This window comes from Vicugna pacos, chromosome 12 (genome assembly GCF_048564905.1).
Source record: "Vicugna pacos chromosome 12, VicPac4, whole genome shotgun sequence".
NCBI classification, from domain to species: Eukaryota; Metazoa; Chordata; class Mammalia; order Artiodactyla; family Camelidae; genus Vicugna; species Vicugna pacos.
In genome coordinates, this window is record NC_132998.1 from 53094909 (window position 1) to 53120652 (window position 25744).

Consider the following 25744-nt stretch of genomic DNA (forward strand, 5'->3'; position numbering starts at 1 on the left):
TCAGCCGTCTCAATCCAAACTGAGCTTTTTATCATCAACTTTAATGGTCCATTTTATGATTAAGAAATGAGTATTGCTTCATCTAAATTTTGTGATCACTACCGTGGCAGAAAACAGATTGCACACTATTACAATGTATAGTTTCAGGCTGAAATTCACCTTAAAATTTAAAAACCACCTTTCTTTGAGTGTAGAACTAAATACATACATAAATCTGGTGAATATGCACATACATATGATTTATTATTTGTTGTGCTTAGTACTGTTCATGTTTCTATCCAAAAATTAAAAAAAAAAAGGTAAGCTGGGTAGAGTTGCCTTCTTAACTGTTTTGATTACTTTCCAAAGATATTGCAGTAATTTAAAGTAAACCTTACCTACGACTCAAAGGGTACCTTTTAAACTAGGTTAGTGTTTCAAGTATATGTTTAACCCTGATGACATCGTGTTCCGTAACTTTAGATCAAGAAAAAGGTATCAACATCTCAGAAGAGCTGAAGCGGCCTAGAAGGTATCAAATCCAACATTTCACTCAAAAAAAAACCAAAAAAACAAAAAAACAACAAAACTCCTCTCAATAGCAATTCTGATAGTCACCTAGTTTCTGCTTGAACATTTTTGATGGAACCCTCACTTTATGAAGCATTTAATACTGTAGGGTAGTGCCTTAACATAGAGAAGCAAAATCAGTCTCAACTTCCACCTGCTGGTTTCAGACTCGCCCTCTTCACTGAAGTCCTTCCTACGCATCTGCAGACAGCTGTCATGTTTCTCCTTCGCTGTCCATTGTCTCTTCTCCAAGGTCTAAAACTCATCAATTCAATTCTTCCCATGCATGACATCTTTGAAACTGGTATGCATTTTGTAGTCGGTGGCTTGTCACAGCTTGAGCTACTTTTTCCTTCCTTGGTACACAAAATAATGATTTGCCTTAAAATTGCTGGCAGTTAGGTTTGCTGAAATGCAGTAATTATCCCACTTAAACACTTCTTCAATCAATGACAGAACTTTTAAGATCCAGTTCAACTCCTTACCTTATACCCAGAATGCTGTCCAGCCAGTCCTTCCTTAGTTATGTTGCATGAGGTTGAATCTAATGCCTTACAACCCAACTAATTTCAAAATCTGTTACCTCAGTTACAATTTAATACGGTGCTGAAATCTTTCTCTTATTGGTTGTGATTCTGCCCTTTGGTTACACAAACTTGTCTTTCATTGACAGCTCTTGAGTCTGATACTTCAAGACTGATAGCTAACATGTTTCCTAAGTCTATTCTCTAATGCTAAACATTCCTTCTTCTTAGGTGGTTATTTTTAAATGATATTTTAAATTTAATGTACAGTGGGGGTACTCAAAACCTACTTCGTGATGCTATGCTTAAGATAGAATAACATGCATGTAAAACACTTGGTATGTTGCCTTGGTAGCCATAAGGAGTGCCACATTCTCTTCTTCTGCCTCCCCAGGCCATGGCAGCTCTTACAACACAGCAGACTTCCACCTTGTTCTGAGCGCTCATACTTTGGTTATTGTAGCTGAATTAGTATTTTTGGCAATAAAATCACAATTTACATTCATCTACATATGGACCACTCTTAAGCCATGGTATATATATTCCATCATCCTTTATTTATTATTTTAGCAACCAAAGTGCAAAACTTAAGTATTCTGATGCAATGTATCCTATTTATTTATTTTTGGGGGGAGGGGGGAGGCAATTAGGCTTGTTTATTTATTTATTTAATGGAGGTACTAGGATGGAAGGCAGCTATGCTCACCACTATACCACCAACGCTGCACTAATGGAGGTACTAGGGATTGAACCCAGGACTTGTGCATGCTAAGCACGAGCTATACCCTCCTCCTACCCAACGCAACTTAAAAATTACTAGGTTAGATTTAGATTCCAATTTTGATTTTCAATGTGTTTGCTTCATCTCCTAGATTTGTCATTTATTCATGGTATGATCTAACACTCGTTAATGTTAGTGGCCAGGAGAGAACCTTGTGAAATGACATTAGGTTCTAGGTTTTAAAAAACATTGATATATTTATCTGCTTATCTCATTTTTCAGAGACTGTTTTAATAGAACCCGTTACTAGGTATTTCTATGTCTTTGTAAACTACACACACAGTCAAGAGAAAGTTAAATATGGACAGCCCCTTTCTTTACACACATGAACATTTAGGCTTTCAGCAACTTCATTGCAAAATTGATGCTATAAAGCACATTTAAGTTAAAGTAACTGAATCCTTTGCAGCCATGCTCAGATGACAAAAAAATGGAAGATCTATGATTTTGGAATGAAGGAGGATTCAAAGGAAGGATCATCTAGAAAGGGTAGAGTGGGAAAAATTTGAACGTTTTGGAAGTAAACTGAAAATGCTTAAAAAGATTCTTTTGAAAATGAAATTACAGTAAAAAAATAGTAAATTATTTCAAAGCCCAGTGCTTTAATTTGTACATTTTATTTTCAAATTGAAATTGTCAATTTATACCATTTAATCAACATGAATTTATCAGCACCTACTGTGTCCCAAATTCAGTGGCAAAACGGAAAAGACCAATTAAATGGTTTATATACGGTTAAGAATTTAAATTTTCAGTTAAGATTTGTTATATCCAAGGAAGACTGTCTGTATAGTGAAAAAATCCCTGAAGATGGAGTTTTATCATATTATTATTGTATTATTACAAGCAGCACAGAATATATTTGAAATAATTAACTAAAAGGACTTTCCTTTGCAGTTAAATAGCTTTTGTTTCCAGAAAGCCACCTATAGCATAATCACAAAAATTATATAACATAATGTACACACCTGTGTCTAGTTATATAGGGAAAAATTAACAACTAAATCTAAATAAAATGTGAAATATTAGTTTAGGTCAACTTCTGTACATGTATAACTACAAGTTATTAAACCAAGGAATATTAACTGTGTTATATTAAAGTTTAGTATAGTATTTTAAAGATTTGAAATATAATTTTAAAACTTGAATTTGAAGTTGAGAGCATGGTAGTTTCTGCTATTAACAAGTTATAAGTGGTTAGTTTATATGCAAGAGTTTTCTCATTTTGATTCAGGGTACAAAGAATTCAGAAAACTGGAAAAGTATTTACTTAAAACTTGGTATATGGCAGTTAAACAACTAGAGTTGAAACAACAAACCACATGATATGAGCTAATCTTGTTTTTCTGAGTCATTCACACAGCATCAATCATGATGGTGGTGATACTTCAAACTGTTATGTTTATACTCATAAGAATAAAGATCCCTTTCCACTTTCTCTTATTGTTTCCACCTGTTTCTTATGATTATGTAGGAATAGTTACATTTTACAAAATATAATTACATTATGAAAAAATGTAATCTTTTTTAAGAAATCAGTTTCTAGGATTTGACTCTCATTTACATCAAATATGGTATGTGTTCTGTGAAGGGTTTTTTTGCACAAAAGTTAAAATATAATTACATAAGTGCCATTTTTCCTACAGATGCTTTGGTTTAAATCTGAAAGATTAAAAAATCCTGGTATTTGTATGTCAGTTTCTCGTATCTCAGAATACCTAGAAAAAAGGTAAATTTAAGTCACTTTATATGCCTGATACACAAACACAGCAATGTCATAAATGTTTCATTTTCAAACATGGTTTGGTAAATGTCAACAAACTTTCACTCTTCATAAAAAAATAGGTTAAAAACGAAAATTTTAAGAATCAAAACTGATTTTTTTTTTTAACTTACATCTCTAGTTCTTTTATAGCATCAGCCTTCAAACAAGTATTTATCTTTAGATGGAAAAGAGTCCATCAACTTGTATGTGAAATACCCAGGACAGCAAACTGAAGGGAAAGTCTACCCCACTCCTCTTTGGCTTACCTTCATTTGCACATTACTTCAAGATATGTCTATCAAGAAATTTCTCATACACTTCCCACAAAAGCACAGTATCGTGTCTCAAGAGTGTTCAGGAAGTTTTTACTTGTAATGCTGCCATAATTCATTTAAAAAATAGTTTTCTCCATTTTGAACTTGGTTAATGCTAAGAAGGTCTACATTTTTAACCTAGAAGTGAAATGGTATATGGTTCCATTAAATGACTTGTCAAAAGCTGGGGGGAAAAAAAAGACTAGATTTTAAATTGTTCAGTCACACCATTCAGTTATAAAACTTTAGGTTTTTTTCCTCTTTTCATGTTGAAGAAATAATTTCACAATTTCAAATCAAAGTCAACACTGCAGTGAGGAGAGCTTTTCTACTTTATTACAAAGAGAAGAAGCCTTTATGTGGTCAGAAAATACAAGATTGATCTTTTTTTCTCTTCCTATGAAACGCTGCTGTTCAAACAGCCAGAGTGAATTGTCTCAGTTCACTTCTTTAAGTCCCATCACATTCACTTGGGTATGGATGTCCTTGGCTGCTGAAAATCTGGCCCTTTAGTGCACAGGGCGACAAAGTCCCCTGACCAGCAGTTCCAGAATGTCCCATTTTCATATATTGCATCCATGCACACCTCCTAAAAATGAGGTACAGCAGGGCAAACATTTTCCAAAATAGATGTCATATATATAATATATACACATTCGTACATACATACCTTTATTCATGTGATGTCCAAAAATTTAAAAAAAATGTACACATTTATTACAAAATCGTAACAAAGACTGGACAGTGTTTTGCTCATTCTGGAAAGATGAAGCTCAGTAATAACACAACCCTGGAAACCATCCAGAGATTGTGGCAATATCTTTCTTCTAAACAGTCAGATATTCTTGCATTAAGCTTGGCGAAACTGCCTTTCGAAAACAGAAGGGGGAAGTAAAATGAAGGAAGCAGACCTTGCTCATCTTTCCAAATGAAATACGAGAAGGATCTTCACATAAAAATGCACAAACATTTGTTATTTTATTACCAATAGTGCTACAATGAACAATGCAAATTTTGTGGTCTAATTTTGTTGAGTCCTTTGTGGGTTTTCTTTTTTACATTTTAGAAACTAAATGGCAAACTTCTGTCAGTGTACTTGCTTGTCTTTACAGACCCAAGTCTGTCTGCTGGCAAAAAAAGAAAATAAATGAAAAAATTCAGACCCTGCTCGAACTAGAGAAAAACAAATTATAAATTTAGTTGTTGGGCAGCACATAATTAGTAAGGCAGGACCTCAAATGGTGACCCTTTGCGTAAGCCAATTGCCAGATCCTCAAGGAACGAGAACCAGGGTGCCTGAGCCACATCAGTTCTGCAGTTATGCTGAGTATTGTGCTGAGACAGCCACACCCCGAGAAAAGGGAAGTCTTTTTTTAGAAGGCTTGCTGAGCAGGGTTGTAGTTGAAGGTGGATGGCAGGTGAGGCCGTTCTTCTAATTTGTCATATTCCAGATGGAACTCCTATAAAACCAAATTTAAAAATTTAGATGATTTCCTCTCCCTTTGATCTCAGATTTTTGTCAAAATATATTTTATTTACTATATGAACAAATAAAAATACCTACATGGATGAGAATGAACAGAGATATACCAACTCTTTTTTTTCCTAAGTAAAATACAGCTTGAAGGAAAATAATGTGCTGTAGTTTCTGGTAAGTACAAAAATGTAGCTTTCTGCATAAAAGTCAGAGACTAGTCATGAGCATGGAATGTTTTATGACACTGAAATTCTAGGCTTTTTATTTTTTCTCAAAAATGAAAGCTTGAAGGGAACAATGACTCTCTAATAAGAAGCACTGAAAATTACAGGACATTTAAAGTGAAGCTGCCTCCAATGAAGTATAAAACTTAAAAATTTACTTCTTTTCCATGAAAAAAAGTTTAGAAATAAAGGATTTTCCTATTTGTCTTATCACATATTTTTAAAAAAGGAAGCAAACGTTAAAGTTACTCTAACTCATTATCTGGGGAAAATAACTGAAAACTCACACATCTCCAGACTTCCCATTTCACAAATCCCAAACCCTAATGAGACGTAACTGCCACCCCAGACTAGACAGTGGTTTTGCTGTAGGCACAGCTGAAGATGAACTATATAGCTTACTTTAATTAAACTTTCAAAACACTACGAGTTTTAAAGTTTAAGAATGGTGAAGCAGTTTTTCATGATATGACCCAAGATCAAGAAGAGAGATGCAGAATACAACTTTGTATATTAAAAAAAAAAAACAAAAAACATATCTTTGTAAATCCAAAAAGGTAGAGGCTCTAAAATTTCTAATTCTACAACCTGAATTCAAGTGGCATAAGCTACCTCAGTTAATCCTATTTAGAACATTATGAACCTTAATATGTATTATGTACTAAAGAACGCCAACAAGTAATGTTAGCACCATGGCTTAACATATTTTGCCTCAGCTGCCTTATTTCAAATTAATTCTGTAATAGATGTTTCCATTATTAAATTAAGTGAAAACTTCATTATTAAATTAAGATGAAACTTAGGTCATAATGATTAAATTTTGAGATATAAAACCAAGTATTTAAAATTTAAGGATATTACATTAACAATTACAGAAATAGCAGATATAATTTAGCACGCAAAAGCTTAAAATGTGTCAAAACTAGAGACACAGCTAATTTTATTCTCATCTTTATGGTAACTCTGAAAAGTAGATATCATTATCTTCATTTTGCATTGGAGGAAAGTGAGGCTTACAAGTAACTGCCCAAGTCACACAAGAAGTGGCAGATCTAAGAATAGGATCCAGACCCACGTGACCATCAAAGCCCACGATTTTCCTAGTATAACACATTATTTTTTAATATTTTTAGCCCAAGATCTAAAACCAAAATTACTTAATGACACCCCATCCAGAAATACTGTTGAAATAACCCTGTCCACTGACAAATGTTTATTTAAAGATGGCACATTATGAAGGTGCATTTCATAGACTTAACTGCAGCACAGAGGTTATTCACTTATCAGTAAAAACTAGCAAACTCCAAAATCACCACCACAATCCCACTGCTTCTCTCATGCATTGTGTAGGCACCACTTTCTCCCTATCCCATCTAGGCTTTGAAAGAATTTTACTGCCTGGCTGAAGGTGAATATCCAAATTAGTGAAGAAAGTATCTTCTTGTATCATTCTTTAGAAATTAAAATTGGTATTTTTGTTCCAAAATATGTGTAGTTATTGGGTAAAAAGTCTATTTGTATCTGACAAATCACACACTCCACTAAGTTATATAAATTAAAATTTTGTTCAACTGTCCTGTCCTCATCACTGTACACTGGTGAACTACATTGTATTATCAGAATTTAAACTAGAGTAACTTCATTAATGCATACATTTCCCCTCCTCCACACATATTGAAAAAAAGATCGGTTTAAATTTAGGGGGCAAAAATCTCAAAGACCTTGTATCAGAGTTTTAGAAATTGAATAGGTCAAATTTTGTCTTCCAATTTTTAAAATCTTTGACTTCTATGTACTTTTACTCTTAAAAAACATAAAGCTTACAATCTCTTTGTTCCTTAACTTTGATTATTATTGTAGTATCTTTTTTTAACATATTCATGTTCTGTGTACACACACACCCCTATATAATCCATAGGGGCAGAAAGTATGTCTGTTTTGTGTATCACTATGTACTGCCTAGAATATTGAGAACCACTGAGCTGAGCCCCCAGTGGGTATGTAATTAATGGCTGATGAGCCAATGAACACAAGTTTTCTTCATTTGTTTTAGGAACAGAAGAGTTAAATTTTTTAAATATTCAAATATTAGGTATTAGAAGGTCTATGTATATATTTGCTCTAATGGAAAAAGGATTTTTAGATTACAGTTTAATGGTTTAAAGGCTAGAAAGAGTTCTAGGTACTAAAAATCACATCACATTTATAGCAGGCTATGATATGACAAAGAATCCTAAGCAGTAGAAATCCTATTCAGTGTTGGATCCATAAGATGAAGTCAGTCTGAAAGAATTCTGAAACTTTAAAGTCTTCAGTTTGAGAAAGCTACTGATGACAGGAGAATGTCTATTACCTAAAAATTCTCTGTGGGTGAAATTATTTTAAAAAGCTTACTCACTGAGATTTTATATACTATCTAAATTATCACAAAATTTTAAATTAATGAGATACTGAATAATTCTACAACAAATCAAGATTATCTAAAAGAGAAGAATAAGCAAATGTGGTATCAAAATTGATATGTATGTATATTACTGACATATAGGTAATTCTTTAAATAAATAATAGGCTGAATCCTAGAACTCAATTTTTAGGGGTAAGAAATATTTCTGATTTAAATAATCTAATCCCTTATTTATCGTACAGTTCTTCAATTCTTTGAAAATGTTAAGTGATTTGCAAAAGGGAAAGAAAACCTCATACAAGATATTGTGAATACAGACATGCTTATGGTCTAGATCAGGTCAATTCTTTTCAAAAATGCCATGACAACATTAAACTATTACTTAAAATACTAATTCATACTGAGGACTTCTTTTGAGTTGAAGCTAGATAAGGCGTTTTTACCTGTGAATAATAAACCACACCTACTTTACAGATGGGGACTCTGACTTGGGACATGGCACTTCAATGGATTTTCTATAGTCTGAAGAAGTCTGTTCATACATATACTACGGAACTAAATTTCTTAATTCCTAATCCAGTTTCTGGTAAAACACTGAAAACACCCTTAAACAAAACCAAAAAAACCCAAAAGCCTTTGTGAAAATTTTATTCTGTGAATATAACACAACTTAGAAGTTTTAAGTCCATGAATCTGCTTTTTAATATAATCAAAAGTGCGCTGCATACTAAAACTTGATAGAAACCAGTAATTTTGCTTTTGCTTTCATCACTATGAAAACAAGTTTGAAAAGTATCAGTGCCAAGTGGCCAGCAAATTACCTTGAGAGAGAGTTCTCAAAAATAGTTTAATAATGATATTTCTCAAATTTTATTTTCCAGCTTCAAAGCTAAAATTTTTAAAGGTAAAAGTTAAGACAAAAGCTCAACTGTACATAGGAAAGAAAAGATAAAACTTGGCAAAATTATTACTTTATATACACACACACACGTACAAAAATAATTTTCTTTAAAATAACATTTACCTGATTGCGGAATTGTTTTTGTGGGAAAATAGGGGCCTTATTAATGTTCAAGTTGTTTCTGAATATTTAACTTTACGGGGAGAACTTAGTTCTGGAAAACTGATTTTTTCACGTAAGTTGATTCCTTCACATATATCAAACTAAAATTCTACTAAAAGTATACATCTATCTAATGTAAATAGCCATTTCCTTTGGGGGGGTAATTAGGTATTTACATATTATTTACATATATGACGGTACAGGGGACTGAACCCAAGATCTTGTGCATGCTAAGAACGTGCTCTACCACTGAGTAATGTTTGGAATAATTTACGATGATATTGAGCAAAAAGTTTTAAGTGAAAAGAAAAAAACTTCAATTATTTGCTATTAATTTCCCCTCTCCAAAGATACTTTTTCTCTCCTGTAGAACCAACTAAGGTTCTCAAACTATGGCTCCAGACGAAGACCAGCATTATCATTGGCATCACTTGGGAACTTGTTGGAAATGCAAATAAATCCTCAAGCCCCATCCACAGACTTACTGAACCAGAAACAACAAAGGTGTGGCCCAGCACTTTGTGTTCTAACAAGGCCTCCAGGTAATTCTGATGCAAGCTCAAGCCACTGACCTAACCGAACAACACTCAGTTAGTTTTTCCATCTTGGAAGAACAGAAACGAGCTATGACAGCAACGATGATAAAAACAACAGCAACAAACTACCACTACTTTCCTGTATCAAATACCCAATATATGCCAAGCACTGTACTCAGTGCATATGTGTTTGTGCAACCTCGATTACTTCTCATGAAAATCTAGAGGCAAAAATCATTTTGACTTAAAAGATAAGGAAACAGGCATGGAAAGGATGCCTGCACAAGGTTAAAGTATAAGTAGCAGAACACAGGAGTTAAATTCAAATCCTGATACAAAAAATTAAGGCTTTCTACTACACTGTATTTCTTAAAGCAGGTAACACACAGAATGTCCCACGTACTATCAGTAAATAATGTACTTATTTCTATTTAACTGAAAGGTTAGGTCACGCATCTTCTTTTGAAATCACGAGCTGTATATTAATTAAGAATTGTTAAAAATAACTCAAATATAATGCATGGTGACATACAGACTTGGTCTGAGGTGAAATGACACTGACCGTTGAGAAACACCCAAAAATAGTAATAAAAAAAGATTTAGCCAAGTCTTGTATATATCTTGCTTGGGGTTTCTTTTATCTTTTCTATTTTTCATGTTTTATATGAAGTCTTCTTGTGATGTTAAATTTTGTAATAATTCTCTGGTAAGCATTTTACACTGTCTTTTTAAAATGGTTTACCTTTTTATCAGTTTAGTAAAGCTGACTCAAAAGAAAAAAAAAGCCTAAACCAAAAACTAAAAAGTTGTCCAATGAACTGTCAATATCTGTTTAAATTTATTTAAAACAAACAAAACTAACTCTCTAGTTTTTAATCCTAAGACTAATCAATGGAAAAAGCATTCAGAGAAATCCTGGAGTTATGAAATCAGATTACGTGAGTTCTATTTTCTACTAGGTAGACTAAGTTTTTACATAAGGAACCAAACAAATGTGAAATATGCTGACACTGACAAAAACTGCACAAGGGACAGTTTTTGCTCAAGCATCTTTCCTGCAATGAGTGCAAGCGTTTTAAAAAGCCTGCATCTACTTAAAAACTGGTTTTAGGGTAATCTCATATTTACTTAATTTAAAGTAATAATATAAGAATACATGACTGGGATTGCAAAGAGGGTATCTTTATTTTACAACCGAGTAGACACAAAAATATTTCAAATATTATCAATGCTTATGAAAAATTACAAAATTTCTTACCAAGTTCAATCATTTTCCTAACTACAGGTAAAATGAACTATTTCTGGATACTCTCCTAGAGTTTCAATCAAGCCAAGGAGGTGGAGACAGACGACTCAGCAAATATCTGGCACATTATTGGAACGGATGTATTGCTACATACAACAGATAAAAGAGGACACTTCTTTGTAAAATCTAGATTTATACATTTACACATTTGCACATGGAAAAAAATATACCTTAGCTACTTTCCTCCAGTTAAGACAGTCAAAGAAGTAATATGTTCCCCTCTCATATGTATTGGTTTTCATTGTTGGCTCCATGCCTGGTGCCCTGGTAATCCATACTCGTTCTTCTTTGTGGTATCTCCAATCACGGTTAAAACTTCAATTTTTAAGAGAAAAAGACAATTAATTTTTTCCTGTGGCTCACAGCAAACATTTTCTACATTTTGTAAAATATTTTTCAGAAAATAATTACACATTAAAAAAATTTGATGCTTCTTTACCCTGATTTTTTCTATGATTAAATACAGCCCTAGTAAAATAACTATAAAGAAGTATTTTCTTAACTTGCCTCAAAACCATACTCCTTAATTACATACACATCTTTATTTAACTAAAGAAATTTTTTATGCAAAGAAAAAACAAGATCTTAAAAGCTCAGCAATGTAATGAAATAGATACACTGTGTTCCAGAAACTTCACTTCTTTCTTATTCTTAACATTCAAAAGAAATTGAGGTATCTATTAAAACAAACAAAACCTCCAACTATTTGCATTATTTTGCAAGAAAATAAATACAAGGTCTATTTGAATTAACTACTTAAATTCACAAAAATTCTTAAACTGTGCTGAAAATTAAAAATCCATTTTGAAAATTCTTCATGTATTACTTTTATGTTTTATTCAAATCTCATTGAGCCTAAATTCTCAAAAGCCAAAGGGATATCCGTTAGAATTCATGCAAGAATCAATGAGAATTTATACCACTTGTAAACTAGGGAAGTAACGTTTAAAGGAGGTAAACATACCACAAAAAACACCTCTAGCAGAACAAACCTCCATGCAAACACCTTCCTACCAATACAATGAGAGTTTTTTTAAAGACATATTTTATATATGTTTATATTTTTCTAGACATAAATAAGATATGAGACAGAACTGCCAGTGATGGATAAATGAATGACTGATGAATTTATTTACTTACGAATAAACTAAAAGGAACAGGTAACAATTGCTTTCTTACAAAAAATGAGGAAAAACATGGAAAAAAACAAATTCTCAACTGAGAAATAAAAAACAATTTATTATCAACACAGTGAATTTTACAAAAATTTTAAAGTATCTGATCCAAGGCCATTTATAGAAATGTTATTAGGAATACTATAAAAACATAAGTCTATAAAAAGGTCTCCCAATCATTACGTCATAAGTTTTTAGTAACAATTCATTTTAGTAAATGTGATTAATATAGTCTATTGGTAACAAAATGTTACCAAATGGACATAAAAGAAATGACACAAAATTTTCATTCTTAGAGCATCAGGCAAAAATAGAAATGCTCAGAAAAACAATGTATTCAATGTACAAATTTCTTAACACTAATTTAAGTTGGCCAACAGGCTTCTGATAATGAACGTGGACTTTATTTTATCAATACTTCAAAACACAAAACAAATATGCACAATGCTTTGCCCATATAATGCCCAATAAATATTTATTAAATGATGAAATTCACTGCTATTAACATATGTGATTCCACAAGGAGTAAGATGAGCCACAGTTGTGAGCCATATCTTACACTTATTTATATATTTATAAAAATTAGATTCACCGAATCAATGAATCAAGCTGATTCTGTATTCTTACAAATTTAGGATTATTTAAGTTTGAAATTCTTTTTATGTACACAATGATTATGAAGACATGGTAATAATAAGGTTTCAACCTTAATTAACTTAATTTTACTAAATATAAAAATAAACAACTTAAATTTCTTGATGGAGAAATATTTCCACTTTAAAAACAAGACAAAAACTACAGCCATCATCATTAAAAAAAGCTTTTAGAATAAACAAGATCCACTATAATACAAAAGCGTTTAAAAATGCTTTGAACATACAGCTCTACTGCAGCTAAAAGTTGTAATACGTCTCCTCCATTCATGTAATAGAGATAGAAGAGAAGGTCTTCTCCGTATCGGCCAAGTTTTATTGCAGCCAGCTGGAAAAGGAAAATAAATTATTCTGACATATAACACAAGTTTGAAAATCGTAACATATAATTACTTCCACTAAAGTAAAAATAGAAAGATAAAACAAAAACTCCTCTTTGTAGCAGATAACAGTTATTATGTGATTACACAGGTAGTTATAATTCTAAAGGGGAGTTTTCATCATTTAAATGACTAAAGTCACTTAATTATTTCTAGTACTCTATTTTATGTACTAACAGGGAAAAAAAGCTAAATAAAAATTTCTAAGCAAGACCTAATGCTGACTCTTACTCAAGATGTGCATTAATACTTAATGTGACAACAATAGTCGAACACTGTTCTCACAGATGCAGGGTTTACATTCAAGTCCTAGCTTCATCACTTACTAACACGACCATGTCCAAGTTATTTGATGTCTCTGAACTTCCAGTTATAAAACGTAGTCAATAATACCTCTAAGGATTACTAAAAATGTAAGTAAAATTAAGTAAGTGACACGGTGAATGCATCTTGTAGAGCGCCTGATACACAGAAAACTTAAAGGAAGTATTAACTGAATCTACACCTGATAGCTATTCACAAGTCAGTTGTGTATTTTTAGTAAATCACAGATAAGTACAAAAATCAAAAAGGGATAGTTCTTTATTTTGTTTGAATGGATGACTAAAAGATGATGCTTTACCTGTCCCTCCACAGTGCAGAAACATAACTGCCTACTAAACTATCAAGTGCAAGTTCAGCAGCCTCAAATTCTTGCATTAAGATAAATCTTTATTAAAAGTTCACTTAAGTTGGGAACATTTTTACCTCTTTACCTAATCCTGTACCTAAATGTTTATTTAACTATTGCTACTCATTCTCTGAATGTTATTTTTCACTCCAATCATATTAGGCCCATTCAGGCAGCAGTCTTAAATGTGACAAGTACTCACTCCTAAATTAGTATTTCTTAACCTGGCATAAGAAAAAGTTCTGGAACCCTCAGGTAATTGGAGCACAAAAAAGAGTGTCATTGTGGAGGTGGCAGCAAATCACATAATCCACAGACAGAAAACACTAGCTCGCTTTTTCTCTCATACTTCTTGTCTTCCATCCACTCCAGTATTGAAAAATATTGAGAAATACAGTTGTCTTTACTTGCCTGTCAACAACATCAACAGCTATTTGACTATACAACTACATGGTACAGATATAAAATACTGTCATTTATCTATATTTGTTATTATACATGCCTGTACACACACATGTATTTTTGTGTCATACACATATTTATACATGAATGTGTATGACACAAATACATATTTTTAACAAATTCTATCTACCCTTTCACAAGACCATAATCTCAATACCATTTCTAACAGAAATGGACTCTCAGCACTTTCCCCTAAAACAAAAGTGTTATTTTCTTTCTTAGAATTAAAAGAGGAAAAGACTGAAGCTGCAATCCATTAACAGTTACTTTATAATTAGAAATTTATGTAATTAAAAAATGGAAAAAATTACAGAAAAAAGTTAAAGGTTAGAAACAGTTTAAAAATATATGTAGTTTTTTCATTAAAAAACACCGTATCTAATATTTGTAAAGAAAAATCCTTCTTACTGGTAAGTGCATAAAATTAGAATATCAGAAGGAAATTTATCAAATTTTCCAAGTTAGTTTATTCTTATCAACTGTGGTTATAGTTGTGCCCTGTTATTAATAAATACAACATTTTACAAGTCTTAATAGTGTTTTAAAAATATTTTTAAAACATAACCCAGACCTCATCAAAACACAGGATTATAAACAAAAATAGAAATAAAATTGTTATCTATAGCTGAATGGATATACAAAAAGCATACCTTTGAGACTACTGCTAATTATTTCAAAAATATTATGCTGTCTGAACTGAAAAACAGCACCTGAAAACAGACAGATTCATGCTGACTGAGTAGAATAATAAACTACACTCACCTTATCCCTAATGTGAATGTTCGTTAAGTACTCAGATGGAACATGGAAGTCTGGATAATAAAATGAAAAAAGCCTTATTAACTGATTCTCAGTTACAAAGATATTTTTAAAAGGTCTAAACACAAACAGATTCTCCTACCTATGTCTTGAGGTCGACAAGGTGAAGATGCCCAGGGTGATGCAAATTTGGGGTAGAGATTTCTGAATAAGGGGAAAAAAAACCATTCTGAAGTCCAAAGTAGAAAAAGATTTCTAATTTTATTTCAGGAAATCAGGAAAAACAATGACTTCAAATGTAAAGTGAACAGCTTTACTTCTATTTCTTTTGTTAGTTGTACTATGATTTATACAGCAGGAAACTGAAACAAGGTTAAAAATATACACACACATGTATGTATATATACACACACATATATAAAAATTATTACTTTAACTCAGAAAGCTTTAAATTTATTAATAACATGCCCCCAAGTAAAATTGCTTTCCCACTTAATATGGCCAGAAAAAAAAATCAGTAATTATTAAAAACAAAAGTTCAAACTCAGCAAATATTTACTGAGTGTCCACTATTGTACGGCTGGCATTGTTCTAGGTGCTTATACATTAGCAAACATAACAAAGCTCACTGACAACATGAAACTTACTTTCTAGTTGAGGATGGTGGATTGGGAGGGAGGTAGACAAAAATAATTTGCATAATAGACAAACAATATTCCATGTTAGTGGTGGGGTAGGGAGGGAAGATGAGCTGCACAATTAAATAGGGTAATCGCACTTAGGTCACGTCTGAACAAAGATATGAAGGGTATGAGGGAGTATAACTTCACTAGTTACCCAGCAGAAGACTATGCCAGTCAGAGGGAAGTGCTAGGTCAACCAGTGCAGAGTTAGGACTGACATGTCTGAGGTACAGCAAGAGGGCCAGTGGTTAGGTGGAGCCGTGAGCAAAGGGAGAAGCTGTTGAGGGGTGGGTAGAGGAGAGATCATGCCTATAAAGATTAGTAGGCCTATCAAGATTCTGGGTTTTTAATTAAAATAAAACCACAAACCCTTACTGAGTACTGAGCTGAAAAATAACATATTCAAAGAGAACTGTCCTGGCTGCCATATGAACAAAAGATTATAAGGGGCAAAGGGAGAATCAGGGACACCTGGTGATTGGCTAATGGTGTAATCCAGGCAAGAGAAGATGGTGATTCAAACCTGGGTGGGAGTAGTTAAAAGTAGTGAGAAATACTGCAGCAGTGACTGAACTATGTCAAATATTACTGGTCGGTCAAGAAGGATAAGTTCCCAGAAGTGACCACTGAATTTAGTAACACAGAGATCATTTGATGACCCTGAAGAGAGCACTTTTAGTAAAGTGGTGACGGCAAAATCCTAACTGAAATAGGTTTAAGAGAGAATAGGACAAATGGGAGATACAGAGATGGCTCTTTTGAAAAGTTCTGCTTCAAAGGAGAATAAAGAAATGGGGAGCAATAACTTACAGAATAAACTGGGTCAAGAGAAGGTATTTAAAATGCAAGAAGGAAGAGCATATCTGTATGCTGATGGAAATGATCCAACAAAGTGCAAAAAATTGTTAGATTCGTATTTTTGAGTTTTCAAGGAAAGTTTAAGTAGAAAGCATGGATCAACTATGGCAATGGGGAGTAAGACAAGAGTAAGGTGGGTGCAGATGGTTGTAGGGGACATTCTGTAGCAGGACTATGCTGACATTCTTCTGATTGCTTTCATCTTTCTTATTAAGTAGAAATAAAGGGCAAGGTCATCATCTGACAGAAGCACAGAGGAAAAGATATAAGGCATCTGAAGAGGCAAGTGTTACATGGTTACACAGGGGAACCAAAGAATGAGTGGATGAGGCAGGCCAGCTATGACTCTGGTTAACAGAATAAAGGGCCCTGTCTTGACGTTCCCTGGCCATGAATCTGAAATGAGACCAGGAAGTGAAATTGTGTATTTTCTCTAGCCAGGCCCAGCATCACAAGAATGGAATAGGTCAAGAATGAAATAAGCAGGTATCACTAGGGTTGGAGTTTTTGTGATGCAAGTATGACAAAGCAAGAGAGGGGCAAAGCAGTCAGGGTTATATTATAAATGAGCAATTATGACTGACCACAGAATTTAACTGGAGAAGAAGGAAGTGAGTTCATCGAAGGGGAAGAGAGACAGGGATGCTGAGGAACAGTGACAAGGCAGAAGAATCAACGGCTTGAAGGTCCCAGTGGAATCTGATGATTACAGGAGTCAGTACTAGAGGGAGAAGAGGAAGTGGCGTGGGAGTGCAGACCTACACTTACAGAGAAACTGAGGTTACCAATAATGGCAAAGTCAAAGGGATGACTAAAGAAGTGAGCAACTGAGGCATGGTAAAGGGTAAGATTTTAGGAGGAAAGAAATCCAAGGAGCTGGGATTTCAGGATTTGGGAAGGATCAGATCTGTGTATATTGAAACTGCCAAATTATAGAGAGGAATATTACTATAAAGTGACAGTGATCCAGGAGCTAATATGAGAGGGAATGACCCAAAAAGTCAGTAGATAGCAGCAACAATTGAGTGGCAGCAGATGATATAATTTGATGACATGAAATTAAAAACTGCAGGAAGGTTATTATATACAAATGTAGAAGAAAAGAAAAAAACTTACTCAGGAGAGTTCAGATTGAGGCCTAATGTTGTCAAGTCACTTCCTAATGCAAGATGTACCATTCCTGGGTCTGTCTCTGCTGCCCTGATAAATGTTAACAAGCCAATCATTCCAAATTGGTCCGTCACCATCCCTTGAGGAATGTTAGTAACCCGACCTGGATAAGAAAAACACAGTTATTTTTAGCTTTGAGGAAAAAGTAAAAAAAAAAAAAAGAATTCTATAATATCTTTAATATACTTTATAGAGTCTCACCATCAGGTAACACCTGGATCCCCTTTTTCTGCTGGTTATTATTTTGTGTCGTTGAACTTTTATCTCCAGGGAATTTGGGTCCATCTGTACTTGAAGTTGTCTTGCCAGATGTATTCAAATTCTAACATGAAAAAAAAAAATAATGTGACATTAAAATCTGTTAAGTGTAAATATTTCAAGTTCATATATTAGTACCTTTTTATTCATTTTTAGTGTATTTAAAATGGTACTAAATTATTACCTGTTGTTCAAGTTCTACATGAAATTTTTTGTTTCCACAACTGTCCCATGGTATACAAATAAATCCTGTATTATACACATTATACAGAGGACAAGAAATATATGGAAAATATTTTTACTTATCTCAGATCTTCTCACAAAAAAACCCCCTGTCCCTCTCAGAACTTTATGTTTTGGGAAACACTTGAAGCTCCTCTTTAATATTTTCATTTAGAAGACAGATTAAATATAGTACATTACCTAAAATATCACCATAAACACTTCCAAGATAAGTTAGTATAAACTTTAAAAATTCATATTTAATTCTTACCCAGTAATCTTCTTTATGAATTATTTTAACAACATACAAACTCTCATCACACACAAAAAAAGTCTACTTGCAGTGAAATGTGGAAGAAATAAACACATTCGTTAAGTCAGAAAGAGGAAGCTGAGTTGGCTGAATCAACACAGGAATAAAAATGTGTATAAAGATTCTTCAAGGAGAAAACTTACTCAAGAAAAACACAGCTCCTTAGAAGGCTATAATATCAAACTTCATGGGATCCAGCTGACAGGGACTACAATAAAAGTCTAAATTAACTCTGAGAAGTTCAACAGAAATTTGCAAACCTATATGAAATAGGAAAAAAATAGGCTATCTTCTAAGTTATAAAAGTTTTCCACATTCTTCAGAAGTTAGATTATTACAGATATTCAAGATAAACAATTATGTAATAGTATTTAGTAAGTCCTTAATATGGTCTACGGAACTGTTAATATAAAAGAACTCTGAAGGGAAAAAAACTACATCCCTCACATACGTAATTCTCAGTTACTTACAGATTTACTGTCATCATTACTTGATGTTGGATCTTTGTAACTGGAACCAGGTAATGCTGGAAAATCTTCATTGTGTATTGAGAAGTCCTGGGATTGCTCATTTGCTGGTTTTGTTACCATTCCAACTATGCAAGGAAAATAATCCAGAGAGTTGCAATTGGTATTTATGGCATTTTGCTACAAATTATAAGAAGCTAACTTTCTTCATAACATACCAAAAGGATTTTCTTATTATGCTATGAAAGCACACTTCAAAAAATCAGTATTCAGCATAACAATGAATAACTCAATTTCTACATACTGATTAATGACTAAATATATGACAAAATACAAGGGAAATAGTGGCAATCCTATAATTCTACCTAATGTTATATATAGATGCTTAAAAAACATAATTTGATATTGGTAATAATTATTAAAATTTTTGGTTTAAAAGCATTAGCTATTATAAATACCAGTTAATTGTCAAATACAAATGAACAAAATAAATTTAAAAAAATGTCAGTATTCTACTTGAAAGTGACTTACAGAGTGAGCAAATTGCAATCAATTATAAAACAACTCCATATCATTTCAGATTTTCTTGGACTCCATGTAATAGATGTAAAACATGCAAGAACTGGGAAGTAATCCTCCCACTATACTTGGCATTAGTCAGGCCCTTATTGGAGAACAATATCCAGTTTGGGGCTCCACAATTCAAGAACGATATGGAGAAACTAGAGATGGTCCAAGGAGAGCAACGGGAATGATTAAAGGGATGAAAAAATGGACCTATGAGGAAAGGTTAAAAACATTAGAGTCTGAACTGAGAATCAAGCAGCTAGGTACTCAACTTCCAGGGCAGGTCATTTTGGGGGTTTTCTGAGGGAAGACTAATTAAGAAACTATAGAATGTAAATAAATAAATGTTTTCCTTCTTCACATACTGTTATTTGTATTCATATTGTGAAAGGCACAGAAATCCTTCTCGGTTGAAAACGGGAAAAACAGTTATCTTAGAAAAGTTATGAAATGATCCCAACTAAGTTCATTGTTTCTGCTACTGGTCTTTATCAGATTCTCCCAAAAGGAAACAACTATAAGCAAAGGATAAAAAGAATATGGTTACATTGTTGTTACATAATTTTCCTGTCTAGTTCATTTAGCCTCTATTAGCCAAATCTCTTATTTATTAAAGACAGTGAAAAAGGGTATTAATGGTGACCAAGAGTCTCCATAAACTACATATGACCCATGAGCAGTTCTCAAGAGGAGACAATTTTTTCTCCCATCTGGAGATACTGGCGAGGGATGTGCAATTGGCATCAAGTAGGCAGAGGCCAGGGATGTTGCTAAACATTCTACAATGCATTCTACAATGCACGGGACAGTTCCCCATTTACAAAAAACTATCTGACTCAAATGTCAGTAGCATGGAGGTTGAGAAATTGGCTTAGAAAAAATCGTCAAAGTCTAGTTTGTCATTATTAATCACTAGGAATGTGGGAATATAGTTTTTGAAAAAAGGTATGATGAATTGAGAAATGGCAGACTACAAAATAATCACTTAGGTGTATTAAGGCAGAAATACCAGAAGAAAATAACTTCTGGACACCAATGAAGACTTCCTTTTGGGGCTTCTATACAAACTAAGTTTTCCCATTTAACTTGGCTATCACAGTATTCTGAGAGGAAAAGCACTTTGCATTTATCAACACTGACAAAATTACACTACTCTGATTAGAAAACACATAAATATATGTGTGTACAATGTGCACTCACATGTATAGGCATGCATATATGTATGTGTGTGTGTGCGCGCAACAGAAAGTTTCCACTGGCCAGCATTAAAAAGCCGAATTAATTACCATAAGGAGCTCTTCCAGCCAAGGGGTTTATTAATGGAGTTGGGTTACCACTTCCTTCCCTTCTGTTTCGGTCTGCTAATGCTGGAAAATCTGAAAGGTCCAATCCTGTCACATTTTCACTTCCATCTAAACAATAAGAAAACACTAGTTAATGATTCTACAAACATTTTAAAGAGATTATTAAAGACCAACTATAACATAATTAGAAATGACAGTGCCTTCTTCCTAAACAAAGCATAGCACTGTGCTTGGTATATGAAGGTGTACAATATTTGTGGACTGACTTCATGTGGAAGACTTAATGAACTCAGCATAGCAGTATGTATCTAACAGCATAATAAAAATCCCAAATCCTACGGACCTAATTAGAGAATAGGGAGTAAGGTGGTACATCATATGCCCTGTGAAAGACGACACTCTAAAGTTTTGGCTTGTTAGCTAGCAAGAATGGAGACTGCTGTGATATAACTGTTCTTTCACTATATCCAAAAGCAGAGCCTGTATCTGGAATGCTTGGAAGCTTCACCTGTAACACAGGTATGATAATAACAGTGCCTCCTGCAAAGGGCCTGATTCATTTCTGAGGCACAGGCAACAGAAGCAGAAGCCCTAAGGATGACTTCTGTCCATGGCCTACAGGTCCCATACACAAATGTGTATGCATGTGAGTGAGTGTGTGGGGGTGTGTGTGTATTTTGCAGCTGAGGGTATAAGCAGGGTGGAGAACGCAGGGCATACGAAGGGTTCCCATGTCTGGTGAGGGTTTGAATTATATGGGAATATGACACAAAGCCCAGAGGTTTACACTACCTATTACACAGTAGGCGCTCAATAAATACATACTGAATGAAAATTTATTTTTGTTCAATTTAATTTTAAAAAAAATCAGCTTCTCTTGAAAAATAAAATTTAACCCAACATTTCTACTTTGCCTATTTTAATCACCTTGATCTCTTCTCAATGTTTATTCTATTACTCTTAAAATCTCAGAATCTTAATTTTTGAGGAATTTAATTTTCTACCTTAGCTTTAGCCTGCATTAGTTTTTTCATTAATCTTTGTTTCACCTAGTATATTATAACCATTTTCAATTTACTTTGACCTCCTTTCCAGTTTATTTTTTCTCTAAGTTTCATAATTAGAAGAATCTGAGAAAAGAAACTGTTAACTCAAGATTACTTTGTTGGTAGAAAAATAATATACTCTATTAACATTCCAAGTCAGGTGACAATTTAAAATTATGAAGGGTAAAAGATAAAATCATTCATACCCATTGTTTTTAAACAAATTGCAATTTATGAACTTTGAATTTTAAAGATACTACTATATAAAAAATAGAAATTAACAATTTATACAGTGCTTTAATTTACAAAGTAATCTCTCTTGAATTAATTACGAATTAACTATAAACTTTGGATATGTATTAACTTTAAATTACATCTCCAGGTTCTCTAAGATGGAGTTTAAAATTATCATATGTTATTTGAGAATAATTTTAATCTAAGAGTAGCGTTAACTCACAAACTGTCATTTTTAGGGTAAGACCTGAAAACAATTTTCCTATTTAATTCTCCTATTTAACTAAGATATACTTAGTTAAAAATGACTTTAAAAAATAATTCTAAAATTTACAGAAGTGTATAAAACCGTAATTCAGAATATAAGATGGCATTGTGAGACACACTGTTAATTCATGGTTCATTTAGGGGAAAGAATTAACTCGTCAATTAAACTATGATATGCAGCCTAATTTCAGAGAGATTAAAATATGAAAAAAGTGCCCTTGAGAAACAATGGAATATGGTCCTTTATATTAGAACACAAAAAGTTAACTGCTAAAATTTGAAATTTAAAAGTCTCATTTGGTCAATCTATGTTGCCACACATTTAAAAAAACATTTAAAAATTAAAAGCCGATAGCCACAAATGACATTTCATTACTAAATTTCTCTTGCTTCCCCTCGCTCCATTGCAATGATCTTTCTTTCAACTTCCACTTCCTTTACATGTATTTCTCTCTCAACAATCATAATTATTTTTGTTCCTATGACCATAACAACACCCTTTATTCCCTTTCTCAGGAAAGGATCTGGAGGCGAGGGTGGAAGAACATGAAACCTGAAGCAGAACAGCAACAAAGCCTCCTGTTCTCTTCTGTCTGAAGCAGGTGATAAAAGAAATAAACCAATAGACTGAAGGAATTCTTTACTGTCAAAATCAGAAACTGGTTTTCCTTGTAATTAAATTTTGAATTTTACACATAAAAATGGATAAAAAATGTGTCAAGAGTTAAATGCCCAAATTAGTATTATTAAAACTATTAGGAAAAACTTGCAAGTGCTCCAGGTAATTTGAAAGGTTTCATCAATCTGGGTTTCTGTAGCCAGAATGCCATACCACTCAACCTAGTTTAGACTGTAGTGACGGGACTGAGGACAAGAAAAGCTCTTGAAGCAAAAAAGATACTGAGGCACAAGTGTAGACTAAGTTAATGTTTAGGCTTTTTTCCAGGTGTTAAAGAAATAAACTCGATGTTATAAACACTCTGCTACTACCATGTCAAGTGAAAAAATGTATTTATTTAACTATCTCTCAACTGTTCACTGAATTAAATCCTACTTCCTGTCAAATTCTCCCTAAATTAAGTTCTATTATTCTAACACAAAAGAATCTGTTAATATTTTAAGACCAGTATGTTGAACTGCTTTATATTTCAAGATCTATCATATTTTTATAGGGTACTAGCTCCAGAATAAGCTTACCTGTTCCATTAAAAATGTTACTTGATAAGGAGTTATTCATTCCAAATGCCTGATTCCTGTTCATTCCAAATCCAGACATACTGGGTACATAGAAAATAATTTTAGATATACAGTAAGAACACTAACTTTCAGATGAAGAAAAACAAAAGTGTATACTTTTGATCTCCTCATATAAAACAACATGTATAAAAACAAATACTAATTTTATTTTTCTGAGTTGAATCTATTTTTATTTATAGCTTCCCTAAAGTCTTTCCATGAACAATTGAGAACCAAAATGTCTTAAACAGGTGAATAAAAAAAAAACAAAACAAAGAATTTATTTAAGCTTTGAGGAAAACAGAGATTAAAGGTACCATTTTGTGTAGTTGAAGAGCCAACTTATCGGATATACTGGAAGAAGTAATTAATCTCAGAAACAGGCAATTCAGTCTAAGACTATTGTTCCTGAATACTATTTTTCTTCCACTACTGGTAAAATGTGCTATTATTACTTTTCATTAAAAATCTTCTTTCATACAGACAGACTGTCTTCCCCAACTAGAATATAAACTCCTCGTGGACAGGGTTCATATCATATCCATCTTTGCATCTTCTGTCCTTAGCAGTCAGGAGGATATAAGAGGCACTCAATAAATGTTTAGTTGACCTGAATTAAATGGTGCTTTTAACTCAATTCAGTGTTCTAAAACACATTGTTCTTACCTAGTTTATCTTTTAGCAACTTAAAAAAAATCTCTCCTAAGTGCCCTCAACTCTAAATTAATGCACAATTGTTACTTGATAAGTAGTTACCAGATAGCTATCAAAGCCTCCCTTTTTTCACAAGCCTAAACATGGGAAAACAAAATAAAAATAAAAAAAATAGTAAGGCTGAACTTAAAGCAAGGCAAGAATTAATTAAGCATGTCAAAAAGAATTAATACAAATTCTACAATGAAAGTATGCATCTTTAACATCAAATAGTCTGATAAAAGATAGTATTATCACTGTTATGAGTAAGGTTAAACTTTGAAGATGACAGATTTTTGTTTTTTTCGCAAAGATCTGTAAAACTAACTATGGCCAAACAATATTTTCATAAACTATGCAGCTGGTGAAACAATACTCTAGAGAAGAGTACAAAAGCCAATAGAAATTTTTGTTTAATAGCATTTTAGAATTACTGATGACACAGGAACCCTCAAACACTGAATAAGTACTAAGAGAGGAAAACATTCCACAATAAATACAACTTGTCAATAGTAATAAGCAGGGTTTTAGAGACCCATACTTCATTGACAATTTATACGCAAAATATTTGTTAAAAACAATTAGAATGTGAAACAATACGGAAAGTGAAAAATTTAAATATATATTCAATGAACAATACTACAAGAATGCAGAAAGATGTGTCAAAGCCAAGAAGTATTATATGATTAGGAAATTCTCAAGGAGATGAGAATTTTGATAACTTTTTACAAAAATAACTTGTAAAAATCAAAAGAGCAGTAAAATCATAAAAGAAATACTCATAAGTCTAAATAAAAGTAAGAACTGGAGGTTATGGGATGAAGATTAAACAGGAAATGTGCTAATAATTTATTTTAATTCAGATTTTATAGAACTAGATAAAAAGAAAGTGGATTAAGTGGGAATGATGATAGCAACTAGATCATTTCACCTTATATTCTCCATTAAAGAAAAATTAGTAAATTAAAATGCTGTTTTTACAGTAAAGAAAGTCCTATATTATAGACATTAACCCTCATGTAAATTATCTGAACAGCTTTAAAATCCTAGTAAAATGGATAACTGTTCTTTATATTGTTACTGTAATTTGCATAGTAATCTATGCAATGAACGGTACAAAAAGAAGTGAAAAAGCACAACAGTTCATCTTCTGGTTTTAAATCTGAGGACATGACGTTATTTTCAAATACTACAGATGAAATCTTTTAAAAAGTCTTTGGTCAGTAAGTCTCCAAAGAACAAAACTGAATTTCGGTTGAAAAAGAACTTAACTAAAGCATAAATGAAGCAAGGCAGTAATGGTCAAACATGTCTTGAGTCCTGTTCATAACTACGGAGCTCTTATCGCACAGGTGACCAGCCTCATTTAATAGACGAAGGACGT

General features: G+C 32.9%; 1 protein-coding gene across 9 annotated transcripts in view; it reads right to left on the reverse strand.

Annotated features, from left to right (window-relative positions):
- Positions 1-4247: 4247 nt before the first annotated feature.
- Positions 4248-25744, reverse strand: part of CNOT2 (CCR4-NOT transcription complex subunit 2) — a 104796-nt gene continuing 83299 nt past the window's right edge. For 7 of the 9 annotated variants that reach the window (XM_015247767.3, XM_006197822.4, XM_072973401.1 and 4 more), the window contains 10 exons: positions 23629-23708; positions 20867-20992; positions 19017-19141; positions 17955-18075; positions 17700-17856; positions 15185-15246; positions 15046-15095; positions 12999-13099; positions 11114-11258; positions 4248-5393 (listed from right to left, as the gene is read on the reverse strand). In XM_015247767.3, coding sequence (XP_015103253.1) covers positions 5307-5393; positions 11114-11258; positions 12999-13099; positions 15046-15095; positions 15185-15246; positions 17700-17856; positions 17955-18075; positions 19017-19141; positions 20867-20992; positions 23629-23708 — 1054 coding nt within the window. In that variant the 3' untranslated portion in view covers positions 4248-5306. The remainder of the gene's footprint in view (positions 5394-11113; positions 11259-12998; positions 13100-15045; positions 15096-15184; positions 15247-17699; positions 17857-17954; positions 18076-19016; positions 19142-20866; positions 20993-23628; positions 23709-25744) is intronic. The other 2 variants (XM_015247778.3, XM_072973402.1) reach the window with 1 other exon arrangement.